At 51.7% G+C, this 15,160-nt stretch overlaps 1 protein-coding gene across 1 annotated transcript in view; it reads right to left on the reverse strand.

Moving 5' to 3' along the window:
- Window positions 1-15,160, reverse strand: part of KIAA0556 (KIAA0556 ortholog) — a 234,233-nt gene that overhangs the window by 21,689 nt on the left and 197,384 nt on the right. Inside the window, exons 16-18 of the mRNA XM_030799359.1 lie at window positions 12,256-12,966; window positions 10,654-10,859; window positions 8,290-8,368 (exon numbers count right to left, since the gene is read on the reverse strand). Coding sequence (XP_030655219.1) covers window positions 8,290-8,368; window positions 10,654-10,859; window positions 12,256-12,966 — 996 coding nt within the window. The remainder of the gene's footprint in view (window positions 1-8,289; window positions 8,369-10,653; window positions 10,860-12,255; window positions 12,967-15,160) is intronic.

The raw sequence follows: 15,160 nt of genomic DNA on the forward strand, positions 1-15,160 counted from the left end.
ACCAGCAACTACATAGAGACTTACATCAGTAAGTCCCGGCGCTGGAAACTGACATTTTATGCAAATTGGCTGCTATCACAAGGATTCACGTGGGCTCAGAGTAAAGGAAGTGACCTTTTGCCTCTGCTCCCACCCTCTCTTGATCAGAGACCATTTAGAAGTGACCTTCTGTGGCCCTGGAGCAAAACAGCCCAGGTGTCATTCATTTGCCCCGGAAGCTCAAATGGAATGAATCTCTTGATCAAGCCCTGTCAGATAATTGGCTGGAACGTCTCTTTCCTTAACGGTCTCTCATTAGAGCAAGACCAAACACAATAAACCCTTCTTCCCTTAGAGAATTTGCCACGTATTTTAGCACCCTTTTGGGTAGCTAAGTATAAGACTCTCACTCTTTGCAGCGTTCACAGAAATGCCAGCACCACAGAGTGGGCAGAAGGAAGCGGGGTGTTATCTGGCACCACCCCCTTGCAGCTCAAATGAGGAACTGGAAGCCCAGAGAGGTGAAAGGACTCCTTTGTGGCCATGAAGAGGGGCTGGGTCACCTGACCTCCCTGGAGCTTGGTTTTCTCTCCCACGCCCCTGTCATCTCCCAACATACTTTTTGTAACTTAGCCCTCAGATCCTTTTCCTCCTTTGTGGTGCCAAGGTAGCTCTGAGCATCTCTGGGGCAGATGAAAAAACATATGTGGCCAGCACAACACCCTGCACATGGGCTTCTCGCCACATCAGTCACATGCAAGCTGGCTACAAACTCCTCTCACCCCGTGTCCCTGCCATTGCAATGTGATTTTGCCCCTTATCCCATCCAGAGTTGGAGTCTATTTCTCCGTTCCTGACTCTGGGTCACGTGATTTGCTTTGAACACTGGGACAGAAGCCCACGTGATGCAAGCAGAGCCTGTAAAGCACTCGGGGCTTGAGACTGCCGAGCGAGGCAGCCCAGCTAACCCAGATGCCTGTCTCTGGCCAGCAGCCTTCCCACTGCCAGACCAGTGGGTGAAGATGTCCTAGGTCATTCAGCTGCCGGTCCACCTCCCTGCTGATCAGGAACTCGAGCAGGCCCAGTAGAGGCCAACCAAGCCGGCTCACCCAGAGCTGCCCAGCCAAGCCACCGAATTACGAGTCAATCATGAATATAATTCATGGTAGTTGTGTTAAGCCAGTGGATTTTGGATTGGCTTGTTCGGCAGCGAAAGCTAGCTGACACATTCCTTCTCAGCATGGGTCAGTGTTCCAACATCATTTCCTGAGAGGCCTTCCCTAATAACCAGAGCTCAAACAGCCCCGCTCACCCCATCACTCTCTACATCCTTACCCTGCTAGCCTTGTTGTTTATAGCACTGAATGCTTCCTGACAATCGAGTCTACACTGATTTGCTTATTTGTCTTCATCAGTCTCCTCCACTAAGATGGAAGCTCCCTGAGGCCAGGACTCTGCTGGTTTTGTTCACTGCTGTATCCCCAGAGTCCAGAACAGTGCTTAGTAGATATGTTCAATGAATGTTTTTAGTAAAAATTTTAAACACATGACTAATTAAAAAGTAGGGGTTCAGTAGATATCTGCAAGTAAATGAGACAAACAAAAACTATTGGGTTTTACCAAATTCATAGTCAACGGTAAACGAATATTTATTGATCATCTACTGTGTACCAGAACCTATTTTTGGCATAAGAGCTGCAGGAATGAACAACAGAGCACAATCTCTGAACTCAAGAAGCTTGCATTCTAGCAAAGACTGTCAATAAACACATAATGAATAAAGGAAGACGACAGTTCCAAGAGCGATGAACACTATGAAAAATTCCTTCCCACTCCACTCCACTCCACCCCACCCCACCCCACCCCACCCCACCCCACTCCACTCCACTCCACTCCTCTTCTCTTCTTTTGTTCCCTCTGTGGCCCAGGCTGGAGTATACTCGACTTGCTGCAGACTCCATGCGTCCGGCTCCCGTGATTCTCCTGCCTCCGCCTGCGGGCTGCCTGGGATTGCGGGCGCACGCCACCACCCCTGCCTGCTTTTTGTCCTTTGGCTGGAGGCGCGGTTTCGCCATGTTGGCTGCTCTCCAGCTCCTGACCTCGAGTCGTCTGCCCGCCTCGGCCTCCCGAGGTGCTGGGACTGCAGACGGAGTCTCGCTCACTTGGTGCTCCGTGTTGCCTGGGCTGGAGTGCGGTGGCGTGGTCTTGGCTCGCCGCAGCCTCCGCCTCCCAGCAGCCTGCCTTGGCCTCCCAGGGTGCTGGGATTGCAGCCTCTGCCCGGCCGCCGCCCCGTCTAGGAAGTGAGGAGCGTCTCTGCCTGGCCACCCCGTCTGGGAGGTGAGGAGCGCCTCTGCCCAGCCGCCACCCCGTCTAGGAAGTGAGGAGCGTCTCTGCCTGGCTGCCCATCGTCTGGGATGTGAGGAGCACCTCTGCCCAGCCGCCACCCCATCTGGGAAGTGAGGAGCGCCTCTGCCAGGCCGCCCTGTCTGGGAAGTGGGGAGTGCCTCTGCCGGGCCGCCCCGTCTGGGAAGAAGTGAGGAGTGTCTCTGCCTGGCCGTCCCGTCTGGGAAGTGAGGAGCGTCTCTGCCCGGCTGCCCATCATCTGGGAGGTGAGGAGCGCCTCTGCCCGGCCGCCCCGTCTGGGAAGAAGTGAGGAGCGCCTCTGCCCAGCCGTCCCGTCTGGGATGTGAGGGGCGCCTCTGCCCAGCCGCCCCATCTGGGATGTGAGGGGCGCCTCTGCCCGGCCGCCCCGTCTGGGAAGTGAGGAGCGCTTCTGCCCGGCCGCCCCGTCTGGGAAGTGAGGAGCGCCTCTTTCCGGCCGCCCCGTCTGGGATGTGAGGAGCGTCTCTGCCCGGCCGCCCATCGTCTGGGAAGTGAGGAGCACCTCTGCCCGGCCGCCCATCGTTTGGGAAGTGAGGAGCGCCTCTGCCCGGCCGCCCATCGTCTGGGAAGTGAGGAGCGCCTCTGCCCGGCCGCCCCGTCTGGGAAGTGAGGAGCGCCTCTTTCCGGCCGCCCCGTCTGGGATGTGAGGAGCGTCTCTGCCCGGCCGCCCATCGTCTGAGAAGTGAGGAGCACCTCTGCCCGGCCGCCCATCGTTTGGGAAGTGAGGAGCGCCTCTGCCCGGCCGCCCATCGTCTGGGAAGTGAGGAGCGCCTCTGCCCGGCCGCCTCATCTGGGAAGTGAGGAGCGCCTCTGCCTGGCCGCCACGTCTGGGATGTGGGGAGCGCCTCTGCCCGGCCGCCCCATCTGGGAGGTCTACCACGGAGGCCAGACGCAATGTGGGGGCTGGACGTGGTGGCTCACGCCTGTAGTCCCAGCACTCTAGGAGGCCGAGGTGGGTTGATCACTTGAGGCTAGGAGTTCGAGACCAGTCTGGCCAACATGGCAAAACATATGAAAAATTCAACAGACAAACCAACCAACCAACCCAGCAACAACAAAACAGGTCTACCCTGGAGTCATACTCTAATTTTTTCTATTTTCCTCCCTTTCTGATCCTTTATCCGACTTTCTTTTTCTTCCTCTTCCTTCTCCTTCTTCTTTGTCAAATAGAGGACTGAGTTATTATCATTGATCCATACAAAGTCCCTCTCTCATTTATTTTCTTTAATTCCCACCCCCCATTTCTATTCCCCGTCTTCCCATGTGCAACCTTCCTAATATGTTTGATATGCATCTTTTTGTTTGTATTTTTAGAAAATGTTTATTGTTTTGTGTGCAAAAAAAATTAATAATAAAACTGGCATGTCTTCAGGAAAAAAAAAAATAGCAACAGGATAGGGAGTGACTGAATATGAGCAGAGGTGGTCAGGGAGGGCCTCCCCAAGGAGGTGACATTTGAGCTGAGACCAGGGTGCTGAGAAGGAATCCATCATGCTTTTGCATTTCTGGAAGAAGAACATTCCAAGCCGAGAGGAGAACAAATTTGACCCATAGGTGGAACTAAGTGGCCAAGGAAGAGAGTAGAAGAAAATGAAATCAGACAGGTAGGCAGGGGCTAGATCATATCGAGAAGTTTGGATTTTCCTCTCTTTGCAACGGTTCTATGCTGAAGCAGGGGAAAAACATGATCTGATCTGCATCTTACAAAGCTCGCATCAGTTGGATTTTATAGGGAGACCAGGGAGGAAGCTGTTGCAGTAAGGATGGCTTGAACGAGGCTGGTGGCAATGAAAATAGGGTTGAAGGGGACAGATACAGGATCTGTTTCAGAGATAGCACTACCAGGATTCTCAATGGTCTGGATACAGAAGGAAGGGGAAAAAAGTTTTGACCCAGGTGACAGAGGGGCTGTGGGCACCACTCCTGAGATGGAAGGGCCACAGGTGGAGGAAGATGTGGATTTGGATGATGGAGATCAGCGTGAGGGAGAAATGCCACCTCCCTTTGTGACAACAAAGAGATGCCGGCCCAGACTCTCCCAAGCCTGCAATCTCTTTGTTTGCCTGGCAAGCTGCACTGCGATTCCATCTAATTTGGGGCTGTTCTGAAAGTGATTACTCTCCTTTTCGAGCTAATATCCAACATTCCATATTCATTTTCCTCTGGTGTATCAATTAGTATTTATACAAATGGAAATTAATTTTGTTATTTCTCCCCCATGTTTCAACCCTCTCAGCTCCTTTCTTATTCATCATTGCTGATATTTGCAAAACTTCCAAAATTAGTGTCATCTGCAAATTAGCAAGTCATATATCCCCTTTCAAAACATTAATAGGATCGGCCGTATTTACCAACCCCGACACATCCCCCCCAGGTCACTTTATTAGAGCTCTCTCTGTGCTCCGCTCTTGCACAGAGTGGTGAAGCGAGTTGAGGATTTTGAATACTGTGAGGAAAAAGCCAAAGGTTCAGAGAGGAGATTCAGAAATCACAGGCCTCAAAACAGACGCAGAGGGTGCTTGGTTGAGAGGCTCTTCTGCCTTCCTACTGAGAAGAGAAGAGAAATTACACTTGCCTTGCAGTAAAAAGGTCTTTGAGCTCTACTCCAGGGCCAAATTCCCAAAGGCACTGAAATAACATCTCTGCGAAAGGTCAGGAGCCGGGTCAGCAGGAAACACATCTACAGACAGCATCTTTGGGGAAATCATCAGATGAAGGGGACAGTGGCTGCTTCTGCCTGGCCAGCATTCCTGCCTTCCTTCTGGTGACCACACTCTGACCTGCTCTGGAGAACCACCCTGTGCTCAGTCCACACTGTTTGGGTGGCTGACCCCTTTCTCTGGGCTCCAGGCCTGGCCAATCTGTGTTTTCCATCTCCCACCTCCTGCCCTACCCACCATGGTGAGTCACAGTGAATGACTTAAGGATGGACATGAATTAGCTGGGCATGGTGGCACACCTACAGTCCCAGCTACTCGGGAGGCTGAGCTGGGAGGATCTCGTGAGCCCAGGAGTTTGAGGCTGAAGTGAGCTGTGTTTGCACTACTGCACTCTAGCCTGGGCCACAGAGAGAGACCCTGTCTCAAAACAACAATAACAGCAAGCAAACAAAAAAACAAAAAAGAGAATGGGTACATGACTCAAGCTAGGCCCAGAGATCTAATTCTGGGATAGTAGTTGCAACTATTGGGATTCAGGAAAACAGAAGTTGTCTTTCATGTGGGACTGCTGGGTAGAAAGGAGGCATAAACTGGAGCTTCCAGGACTTTCCACATGGATGGCGCTGAATGGGAGAATGGCAGGAGATGAAAAGAAGGCAGGGAGAGGGAGGCAGACACCATGTCTTGATGCCATCATTTTCGTAACTGAACGCAGCTGTGTGGAAACTGACGACCCCTAACTTCTAGTTGCATAAGCCAGTAAGTTCCTCTTTTTGCTGAACTCAGCTTGAATTAAATTTCCATTATTCATCCCTTGCCAAAAAAAAATCCTGACCAACTTAGGGGAGAATCAAATTGAATAAAAAACGATGGCTGTCTTTTGGGACCTCACAGCTTCATGGGGGACACTGACTCTTGCACAGAGACTTCTGATGTGAGGTGGTCTCCCAGTGAGAACCCTAAGGCAATCTGCTAGTGTGGTGAGGATGCGGGCTTTGGATTCAAACACCTTTGCTTTTACTCCCAGCTTCCCTACTGGCCGTGTGACCTTAGGTAGGTGACTCCATCTCTCTGAGCCTCAGCTGCCTGATCTCATGAAAAACAAAGCTAGGAGTGTTACAGTGAGATAAGGCAGAGAAAGCCCAGCACAGTGCCTGTCTGGGAGATGAAACCAAGCCTCAACCCAGGCTCTTGCCTAATGTTAGGTTGGCCTTTAAAAGTGCTGTTATTCGAAAGTAATTGAGAGTGCGCCCTGGAATGTAAGGGGCTATGAGAATTCCAAATAAGGCACCTTTCTCTAAGGAACCTTCTAACAGATCATTGGTCATTTTGGAGTGGGTGAGGGAGAGATGAATTTTCACAGGGGATGATAGGGAAGACTCCTGGGGAGGAGATGTGGTCTCAGAAGGGCTGTAAGGGAGGGGATGTGGAGCTCAATTAGGGCACTGCTCAGACCCCACCTCCCACCCCCAGGAACAGAAGGACTTAGTCCTTTGGTGGCGGGAAGTGCTGACAGCTGGCAGCTCACCACCGAGGTCCTTGACTTGTGATTGCCCTTGGCTGAAGAGAGTCTCCTTGCAAAAAGCCATTTCCAGCCGGGCACGGTGGCTCATGCCTGTAATCTCAGCACTTTGGGAGGCCAAGGTGGGTGGATCCCCTGAGGTCAGGAGTTCGAGACCAGCCTGACCAACATGGTGAAACCCTGTCTCTATTAAAATTATAAAAATTAGCTGGGTGTGGTGGTGGGCACCTGTAATCCCAGCTACTCGGGAGGCTGAGGCAGGAGATCTCTTGAACCTGGGAGGCGGAGGTTGCAGTGAGCTGAGATCATGCCACTGCACTCCAGCCTGAGCAACAGAGTAGAACTGTGTCAAAATAAATAAATACAAATTAAAAAGTAAAATAAAAAACCATGCCCCCCGCCAGGGGCAGCCCATAGCCAGTGCCATGTTGATACAGATAAAGACATGGCCCCTCACTCAACTCAGGATGACCCCAAAGGGCCATCCCAGGTTCCGAGCTCCCTGTAGAGCAGGCTAAGGCCTTGAAGTGGCTGAACCGCAGACCAGCTTCTCCCTCTGCCCAATCCTGCCTCCCACCCTTCCCTGACAAGAGCACACCCCAATAAACTCCATCTCAGGGTCTGCGTCTAGGGAACCTAGCCAGCGACAGGCGGTCGTCAGAAGGCAGAGATGGAGCAGGGAGGCATCCTAGGCGGAAGGTGTGGCTTGCACAGATGCCTGCAGGTGGACTCCAGAGATGGCATGGGGAGGTACTGGAAGGGCTGACACCAGGATTCGGAGAGGCTCCAGCTTCATTTTGAAGATGAGGAGGGGAGGGGAGCCTGACAGTGTCACATCTTTTGTTCTCAGAAGATAAAGTAGAAGCGGGTCACATTCACAGGGGGCAGGAGAGAGCAGGAAGTGAGGCTGCCAGGAACCTGGTTAGCAGGGCGCAGGAGGGAGGAGGTCACAATCAGCAGTGACCTTGGGCTTGAAGATTCCCCAGGACGGGGAGGGGCTGACGTGGACACGCATGGATGAAGAGAGGAACTGGCTGGAAGGATCAATGGAAAAAGAAGGGTGATGAACAGGCCCAGCAGAAAACCCCTGGGATTTGCTCAGAGGTCACAAACTGGCAGCCAGCTGGCCAGATACACAGTAAGTGTTTATTTGGCCCATGTGATATTTTAAAACATGAGAAAATTCGTTACCCACATTTGAGAATCTGGAGACTTCGCATAAGACTCTAGATTTCCGACTTCTTCTGAAAAGTCAGAAGACCTGGTACCCTGGGCCTGTGCACCTGCCCCCACCCCCGGGGCAGAGTGGATGCAGGTTTTCTCTGCCTGTGCATCTGCTCTTTGGTGGAGTTGGAAGAGACAGCTCGGGGCACTGCACCAACAGATGCCTTGGGTCTCTTCAGGCTCTAATGTCCTCTTGTTCTACACTTTCTGGGTGCCAACTACAGCCTCCTGGGTCAGGGTCACAGCTAACACATAGGGTGTCTGCATGCAAAATGCAAAAATGCCCCTCAGGGAGGGCAAAATGCAAAGAGATGCCCCTCCTCTGGAGTGAGGTGGCCCTGCTAGGGCCAGGGAGCTGAGCGCAGGCTGGTTTCAGCCTCCACTTGCCCCATAGCCTGGTGTCTCTGTACAGTGTCCAACCCACCCGATTGTCCAGGGAAACCCTGTCCCAAGTGGCCACAACTCCCCCTGACCCTGAAAGGTCCTCCTTCCACCCGACACTGCTCCAGGAGAGCTACTCACAGATTCCGTGGTAGATGCCTGGCTCTGGCGTGGTGACTTGGGGGACAGGGGAACTGGATGGGAGCTCTAGCTCCGGGACCTGCACATGGGTTGGAGAAGCAGAGGAAAAGGGGGTGGTTTTAGTGATACCCACACAGCTGGCTGGCTGTTTCTGCATTTACCACTGCCCACCCTATGCCCAGGTAAGTCCCTGTGTGTTTTCCTGGATTTTTCTGCCTTTGTGGAAGCTATGGGACCAGTGATATGGGCAGACCCTGACCCTCCAGGATCTGCATCCTTGTCAGCAGCTCTCACTGGCTGGGGAGGAGCCTGATGCTAACAGCTAAGGTGTTTAGATTTCCTCCAACAGGGAAGGACTCAATAAATGCTTATGTGATAAGCTAGAGGAAGAAAGAAAGGAAGGAAGGAAAGGAGGAGGAAGGGAAGAAGAGAAGGAAGGGAGACAGGAAGAAAGGAAGGAAGGAAGGAGGAAAGGAAGGAGGGAGGGAGGAGGGGAAGGAAGGAGGGAGGGAGGGAAGGAAGGAAGGAAGGAAGAAGAGGAAGAATTCAAACCACAGAGAGTGGTTCTTAACCTTGGCTGTTCACTGATGCAGAATCTCTAGAGGTGGGGCCCAGACATTTTTAAAGATCCACCCAAGTTACTTCCATGGGTAGCCAGGATAAAAAATCCTGGTCTTCAGAGAGTCAACCGTGGGCCACCACACCCTTCTTGGGCCTTATGTATAAACTACTTGCTCATTGTCTCTTTGCACCATAAGTGAAGGCAAAAGAGACTTTACTACTTCACAGCCAGGAAAGCTAAGGTGCAAAACGAAGTGAAGGTGCTGGTCTCTCACGAGACGGAGAGAGTGATCCCCCCAGCCTCTCACAGCGCTGGGCCCATCACAGTCCTTTACGAGCACCTTTGTCATTTGGAAAACGCTGGGCAAATGGAAGCGCCCAAGGTAGCCTCCCACCTGGAGACCCCTGGGTCGAATCAGGAGCACAGGCATGGCTTGTGGCCCAAAGAAGGTTTGAAAACATCTGAATTCACTGCCAGCATTTTTAAATGGAGAGATTTTACAGAAAAATCCAGCTTTCTGGCTTCTCTTGTAAAGATCAGGAGAACTGGCAACAATGGGCTTGCCCCTCTTTCCTTAGATGTGGGGAGGGGGAGGGCCACGCACTCCCCAGCTGCCTGTGCCTCCCCGTGCCCTGCTCCTGCATCCCATACTCTGCCTGGCTGTGAGGTGCAATCCCCAGTGAACACCGTGGGGTCCACACGACATGTCGCTGCCCTGCCTCAGTCATGACCTTCCCACAGCCCAGCCCCATCCCTTATGGCTTGTGTTGTCCCCATTTCTCCCCTACCCTCTTTAACCATCTCCTCTTTTTCCTATTGGTCCTGACTTGAATTGACCCTGAAGGTCATCTTTCATTTTAAAAGATTTGTTTATCTGGCTAAGTGTGGCGGCTCTTGCCTGTAATCCCAGCACTTTGGGAGGCCAAGGTGGGAGGAGCGCTTGAGTCCAGGAGTTCATGACCAACCTGGGCAACATAGCAAGACCTCATCTCTACAAAAAATAAAAAAAAAAAAACTAGCCAGGTGTGGTGGCATGCATTGTAGTCTCAGCTACTCAGGAGGCTGAGGTGGGAGGGTCGCGTGAGCCCCGGGAGTTTGAGCTGCAATGAGCTATGATCACGCTACTGTACTCCAGCCTGGGCGACAGTGCCAGGCCCTATCTCTAAACAAAATAAAAAAATAATAAGTTGCTTACCAATTAAAAGCATAAACTGTGGAATCACGCATTCAAGTTCTACCCTCGTTTCTCTGTCACGATGTGCCCTTGGGCAAGTCACTTGACTTGTCTGAGCATCAGTTTCAGAAATGGCAATGTTAATAGTCTCTACTCAGAGGGCTGTCACGAGGGTGAAACAAGAACACTGTGTACCCTGCTTGGATCATGATATGTGTTCATGAAACCATGGCTGTGATGATCATTATTTTAATTGTAACTCTGCCTATGAAAAGCATTCCTAGTCCTTCCATCAAAAACAACAGTGCATGATCAAAATGTAACCCAAAGCAAAAACTCCCCCGAGACTGCCAACCTCTGAATTGCAGAGATGACACACAGCTCATTTCTCCTGGCTTTGATTAAAATTTGAATACTTTCTTTACTTTGGTTAAAAAAAAAATAAAAATAATTAGAGAATGAAATATGACATAGAGGACAAAAAAACGAAGTAGAAAGATGGGAAATGTCAACAGAGTGGCACCAGCAGCGTAAAGGATATCCATCTTAATTCTCCCTGCTCTACTCTGAGTTAGGGGAAGAAACCTATCTGGGGGTCCCCCCACAGCCCCCCCAGCTCCAGTCCTACCCGGTCATCAGCCCCCAAGCCAGCCTGGGTGAAGGGCCGCTCATCCCCCTCGCCGTCGGCCGTGCTGGGCCTCCTCATTGCCTCCTCATCCTGCAGGCTGTCCAGGCTCCCCACGTCCAGGTCAAACATCTCATCGCAATAGAATATGGCCTCGAGAATGTCATCATCGGTCGTGAATAAGATCGTGTCTCCAAAGTGCTCTGGGGCTAATGGGTTACCAAGATGACAGAAGGGTCAACTCACTTCACATCCCAGAGATTTGTAGATCAAGAGCCTAAACCCATCCACTTCTGTGCTATACAACCCCAAACCCCTGACTGGTATTGATTAGTGTGAGCCTTATTAGTCTTCACAGATTTGCAAATGGAATGCACGGACCATAAGCATCACATGGATCTAAGGAAGGGATCTAATTTCATGAGAATCACTGTGATACGTCATCAGGCAAGTGACATTTGTTTGGGGTGGGCAAGGCACTATCCCAGACGCTGTTGGTACCCCACCCAGATCTCGGTGGATCCTTTTCTCAGAGTGCCTTGCCTGGAAGGGTGTGGGAGTTACATCCCCAACCTGGGAAGCCTTGGCTCCAATGACTGCCTGGTAGGTGGGGTTCTAACGCCCTGCTCCTTCACCTTCAGGCAGGAAAGACCTGAAATTTATGTTCCAGAGCTCCCTCAAGATCTGGTTGAGGCTGGGCTTCCTGGAAACTATATCCTTGCTTCACTATGCCAGGTTTCTCTTAGAAGCACTCCTTCCATAAGTCACTTGCCAAAGAATGCCCCATCTCAGACTCGGGTTCTAGGAACGGACCAAGACAGGTGCTTTATGGAAGGAGCTGAATGAGTTCAGGCCTAGCACACTCATGCTGTAAGAGGGGATGAGTGGACCGGGTCTGTGGCTGGGTGCAGGGGCTCATGCCTGTAATCCTAGCACTTTGGGAGGCCAAGGTGGGTGGATCACTTGAGCCCAGGAGTTCGAGACCAGCCTGGGTAACATGGTGAAACCTCGTCTCTACAAAAAATACAAAAATTAACCAAGTGGGTTGGTGCACCTGTAGTCCCAGCTACTTAGGAGGCTGAGGTGGGAGGACTGCTTGAGCCCAGGAGGGCGAAGCTGCAGTGAGCCGAAACCATGCCACTGTGCAGGGCAAGATCCTGCCTCAAAAAAAAAAAAGGGCTGGGTGCGGTGGCTCATGCCTGTAATTCCAACACTTTGGGAGGCCGAGACGGGCGGACCATGAGGTCAGGAGATTGAGACCATCCTGGCTAACATGGTGAAACCCCGTCTCTACTAAAAAAAAAAAAAACACAAAAAATTAGCTGGGTGTGTTGGCGGGTGCCTGTAGTCCCAGCTACTCGGGAGGCTGAGGCAGGAGAATGGCGTGAACCCGGGAGGCGGAGCTTGCAGTGAGCTGAGATCTCACCACTGCACTCCAGCCTGGGGGACAGAGCGAGACTCCGTATCAAAAAAAAAAAAAAAAAAAAAAAAAGAAAGAGGAAGGACTGATCTGTTGTTGGCTAGCCAGCTGCTCTGTTTTTCCCCATAGACTCTCAGCAAGTCGCAGATAGGGGCTCTGAGAAAATTCTTACAGCCACACCGTACCTCCCGCCAGGGTTCCAGAGGCCTTGGCGATTTCTCCTTCAAAGATGCACTGGGTGTCTAACAGCATTGTGATGTCCTTCACGCCTCGGAAGGAATGTATCCGAGATTTATTGTAGTTCCAAATTCTGATCAGGGCAACATGGCAAGGGTGCATGAAGTCAATGGTGATGGAGTGGGATTTGCCCCGCGTGAAGGGGGCCAGCCAGACATGCATGTCATCCTGGGTCCTGTTCACCCCGTCGATGAGGTTGGTGACCACACGGGGGTCTTTCCCATAGGCTGGTAAAATATTGATATCGGGAGGGTCTGCTTTTATGTTTGAAATCTGCACTGGTTCGCCCTTGGAACTGAATATTTCTATTCCGTTGAGGCCGACATAGTGTCTGTCCCCCCAGGTAGACTTGATGTCAATGACCAAGTGCTGTCCATAAGGCAAGACGGGGATTTTAAAGTCGCCCCCGGCATCTGTCTCTCCAGAGTAGCCATCCTGCCCTCTCGACGGCCCTGGCTGCTCCCCCTTCTTGGGGGAGTGCCGGCTGCTCTTTTGCTGCAGGAGCTCGTCCAGGATGTCCCCCGGGAGCTCCGTGTTGGAGATGCGTCCCTGGTGGGAGCGGTCGAAGGCACTGAGGGAGCTCCATGACTCGTGAAGTGTGTGCTCCTGCTCACTGAGCCACCTTGACCGTGACGGCATCCTGGAAGACCAGGTGTCTTCTGGAAGAAAGGACACAAGATGGGGGAAGCCCTGTGAGTGGCATGTGTGGAAGTGGGGACCATTAGAGACTGTCTTCTGTGGTGGCTCTCAGTGAGGCAGGGCCACCTCCAGGGGAGCCCTCTAGAAACCAGTGGGGTTGTTCCTGGCTGTCTTTTTAGCCAAGAGGCCTCTTGGCACTGGACAGCTGGGGCCAGGCATGTTACCATCCTGCACCTGCATGGGGGCCCTGGCACAGAGCTTGGTCTCCTGTCCCACATAGCTTCTGACTGTCCTGCAGGCCATTCAGGTTGGTAAAATAATTGTCTAAGATCACCCAATTCCAGAATCTGGTTGTTTTTGCAAAAACACGAAGCATTTTTTCATAGACTGAATTTTCTAAGAATGCAATCATCGTGTGAACCAAGGGAAGACTATTTGGCTGTGTTAGAAACTTTGCCAGGGGTCGCTCCCCACTGTAGAAACTCGCATGACCAGGGGCAATGCTGCTGCCTGAGGTGTCTGAGTCAGCAACAAGAGGGTGTGCGCTGGAGGATGTCACAGTCACGTGACTCTAAAGGTGTTTTCAAAGACAATTTAATGGCAGGTGGAAGGTGTGTAAAAGAATGTTTAAAGGATTTAAATGCAGCATATCCTGGTACGGGTGACATGCACCCGTGTTAACAGTGTTCTTCCTGGTTTCTGGGTGGGGAGCAGGAAGGACTTTTATTTTCTTCTTTGTAGCTTGATTTTTTTAAAGTTCCCTACATGCATTACTTTTATTTTCTTTCTTTTTAATTTTTTTAGAGACAGGGTCTCGCTCTGTTGCCCAGGCTGGAGTGCAGTGGTGTGATCAAAGCTCACTGCAACCTTGACCTCCTGGCCTCAAGCGATCCTCCCGCTTCAGCCCCCCGAGTACATGGGATTACACGCATGACCACTGGGCCCAGCCTGTAATACTTTAATCATCAAGAAAAAAATGCTATTTATTTATTTATTGAGACAGGGTCTCACTCTGTCACCCAGGCTGGAGTGCAGTGGTGTGACCATGGCTCACTATGGCCTTAACCTCCCAGGCTCAGGTGATCCTCCCATCTCAGCCTCCTGAGTTGCTGGGACCACAGGTGTGCACCAATATGCTCGGCTAATTTATATATATATATATTTTTTGGTAGAGATGGGGTTTTGCCATGTTGCCCAGGCTGGTCTTGAACTCTGGGCTCAAGCGATTCACCTGCCTCAGCTGGGCAAATCCCAGTGCTGGGTTTATAGGCGTAAGCCACCGCGCCCAGCCAAAAATGCTATTTTAAAAAGCCATTAAGCCAGGTATATTATAAGGTAAGGAATTTACTTGCACACATGGCTAAAGCCTGTGTCCCAAGTGTGTGGAGAACACGGTCCCAGACTGATCTGAAGGCCCCACGCTCCTTATGGAACATGAGAGCCACGGCGTGCACACCACGCAGTGGCCTGTTCTCACAGCCACGCCATGGCTCACTGCCATCTAAGGGTGTCATCCTGCAAAAACAGCGGCTGCTGACACTGACATTCTGTTTTTCCTCCTTTCATATCGCACTGTGCCCTGCACTCCATTTCCTGCCTGTCTCCTAGGGGGCTCGGCTCCATCAATTATCTCCTCTCTCCAGAATCTTCAATCACTCCTTCCCCACTGGCACCTTCCCCTCTTTGCCTGCAGACATGCATAAATCTCTCCTACCTGGAAGAGAAGAAAGGAAGAAACAGGAAGGCGACCCGCTCCTGTGGCTCCCTCCAGCCACGGCGCTATTTTCTCCGTTTCGCTCAGGTGCTCTGCCACCCCTCCCACCCCTCCCAGCCTCTCCCAAGCCCCTGCCACCTGGTGCCTCTTTCCAGTGGGATTGTCTTGCTCACTCAAACTCCACTTCCCCTTCCACTCAGATTTGGGGGATCCTTTGGGGACCCCCCTCCCTTCAGGCCATCTAATTGGATCAATGCCTACAGTATCCTTCCAAGCTGGCCTCAAGGAGGGGCACTCTTTAAACTGGTGGTGCTGAAGCTGGAAGGATGTATATGTGGAATTGCCAAAGGCTATCTTGCTACCCTATAGGGAGAACCTGCCTGAGAATGAAGCCAACACCGAGAACACGAGTCAAGAGATGGAGGATCCTGATGACAACTTCTGAACTCCTGGATCCAGCTGTGCCTGAAGTCAAACTCCTGGTGGCTTTCTGGCCTTTG

Source organism: Nomascus leucogenys, chromosome 2 (assembly GCF_006542625.1).
Source record: "Nomascus leucogenys isolate Asia chromosome 2, Asia_NLE_v1, whole genome shotgun sequence".
Taxonomy (NCBI): Eukaryota; Metazoa; Chordata; class Mammalia; order Primates; family Hylobatidae; genus Nomascus; species Nomascus leucogenys.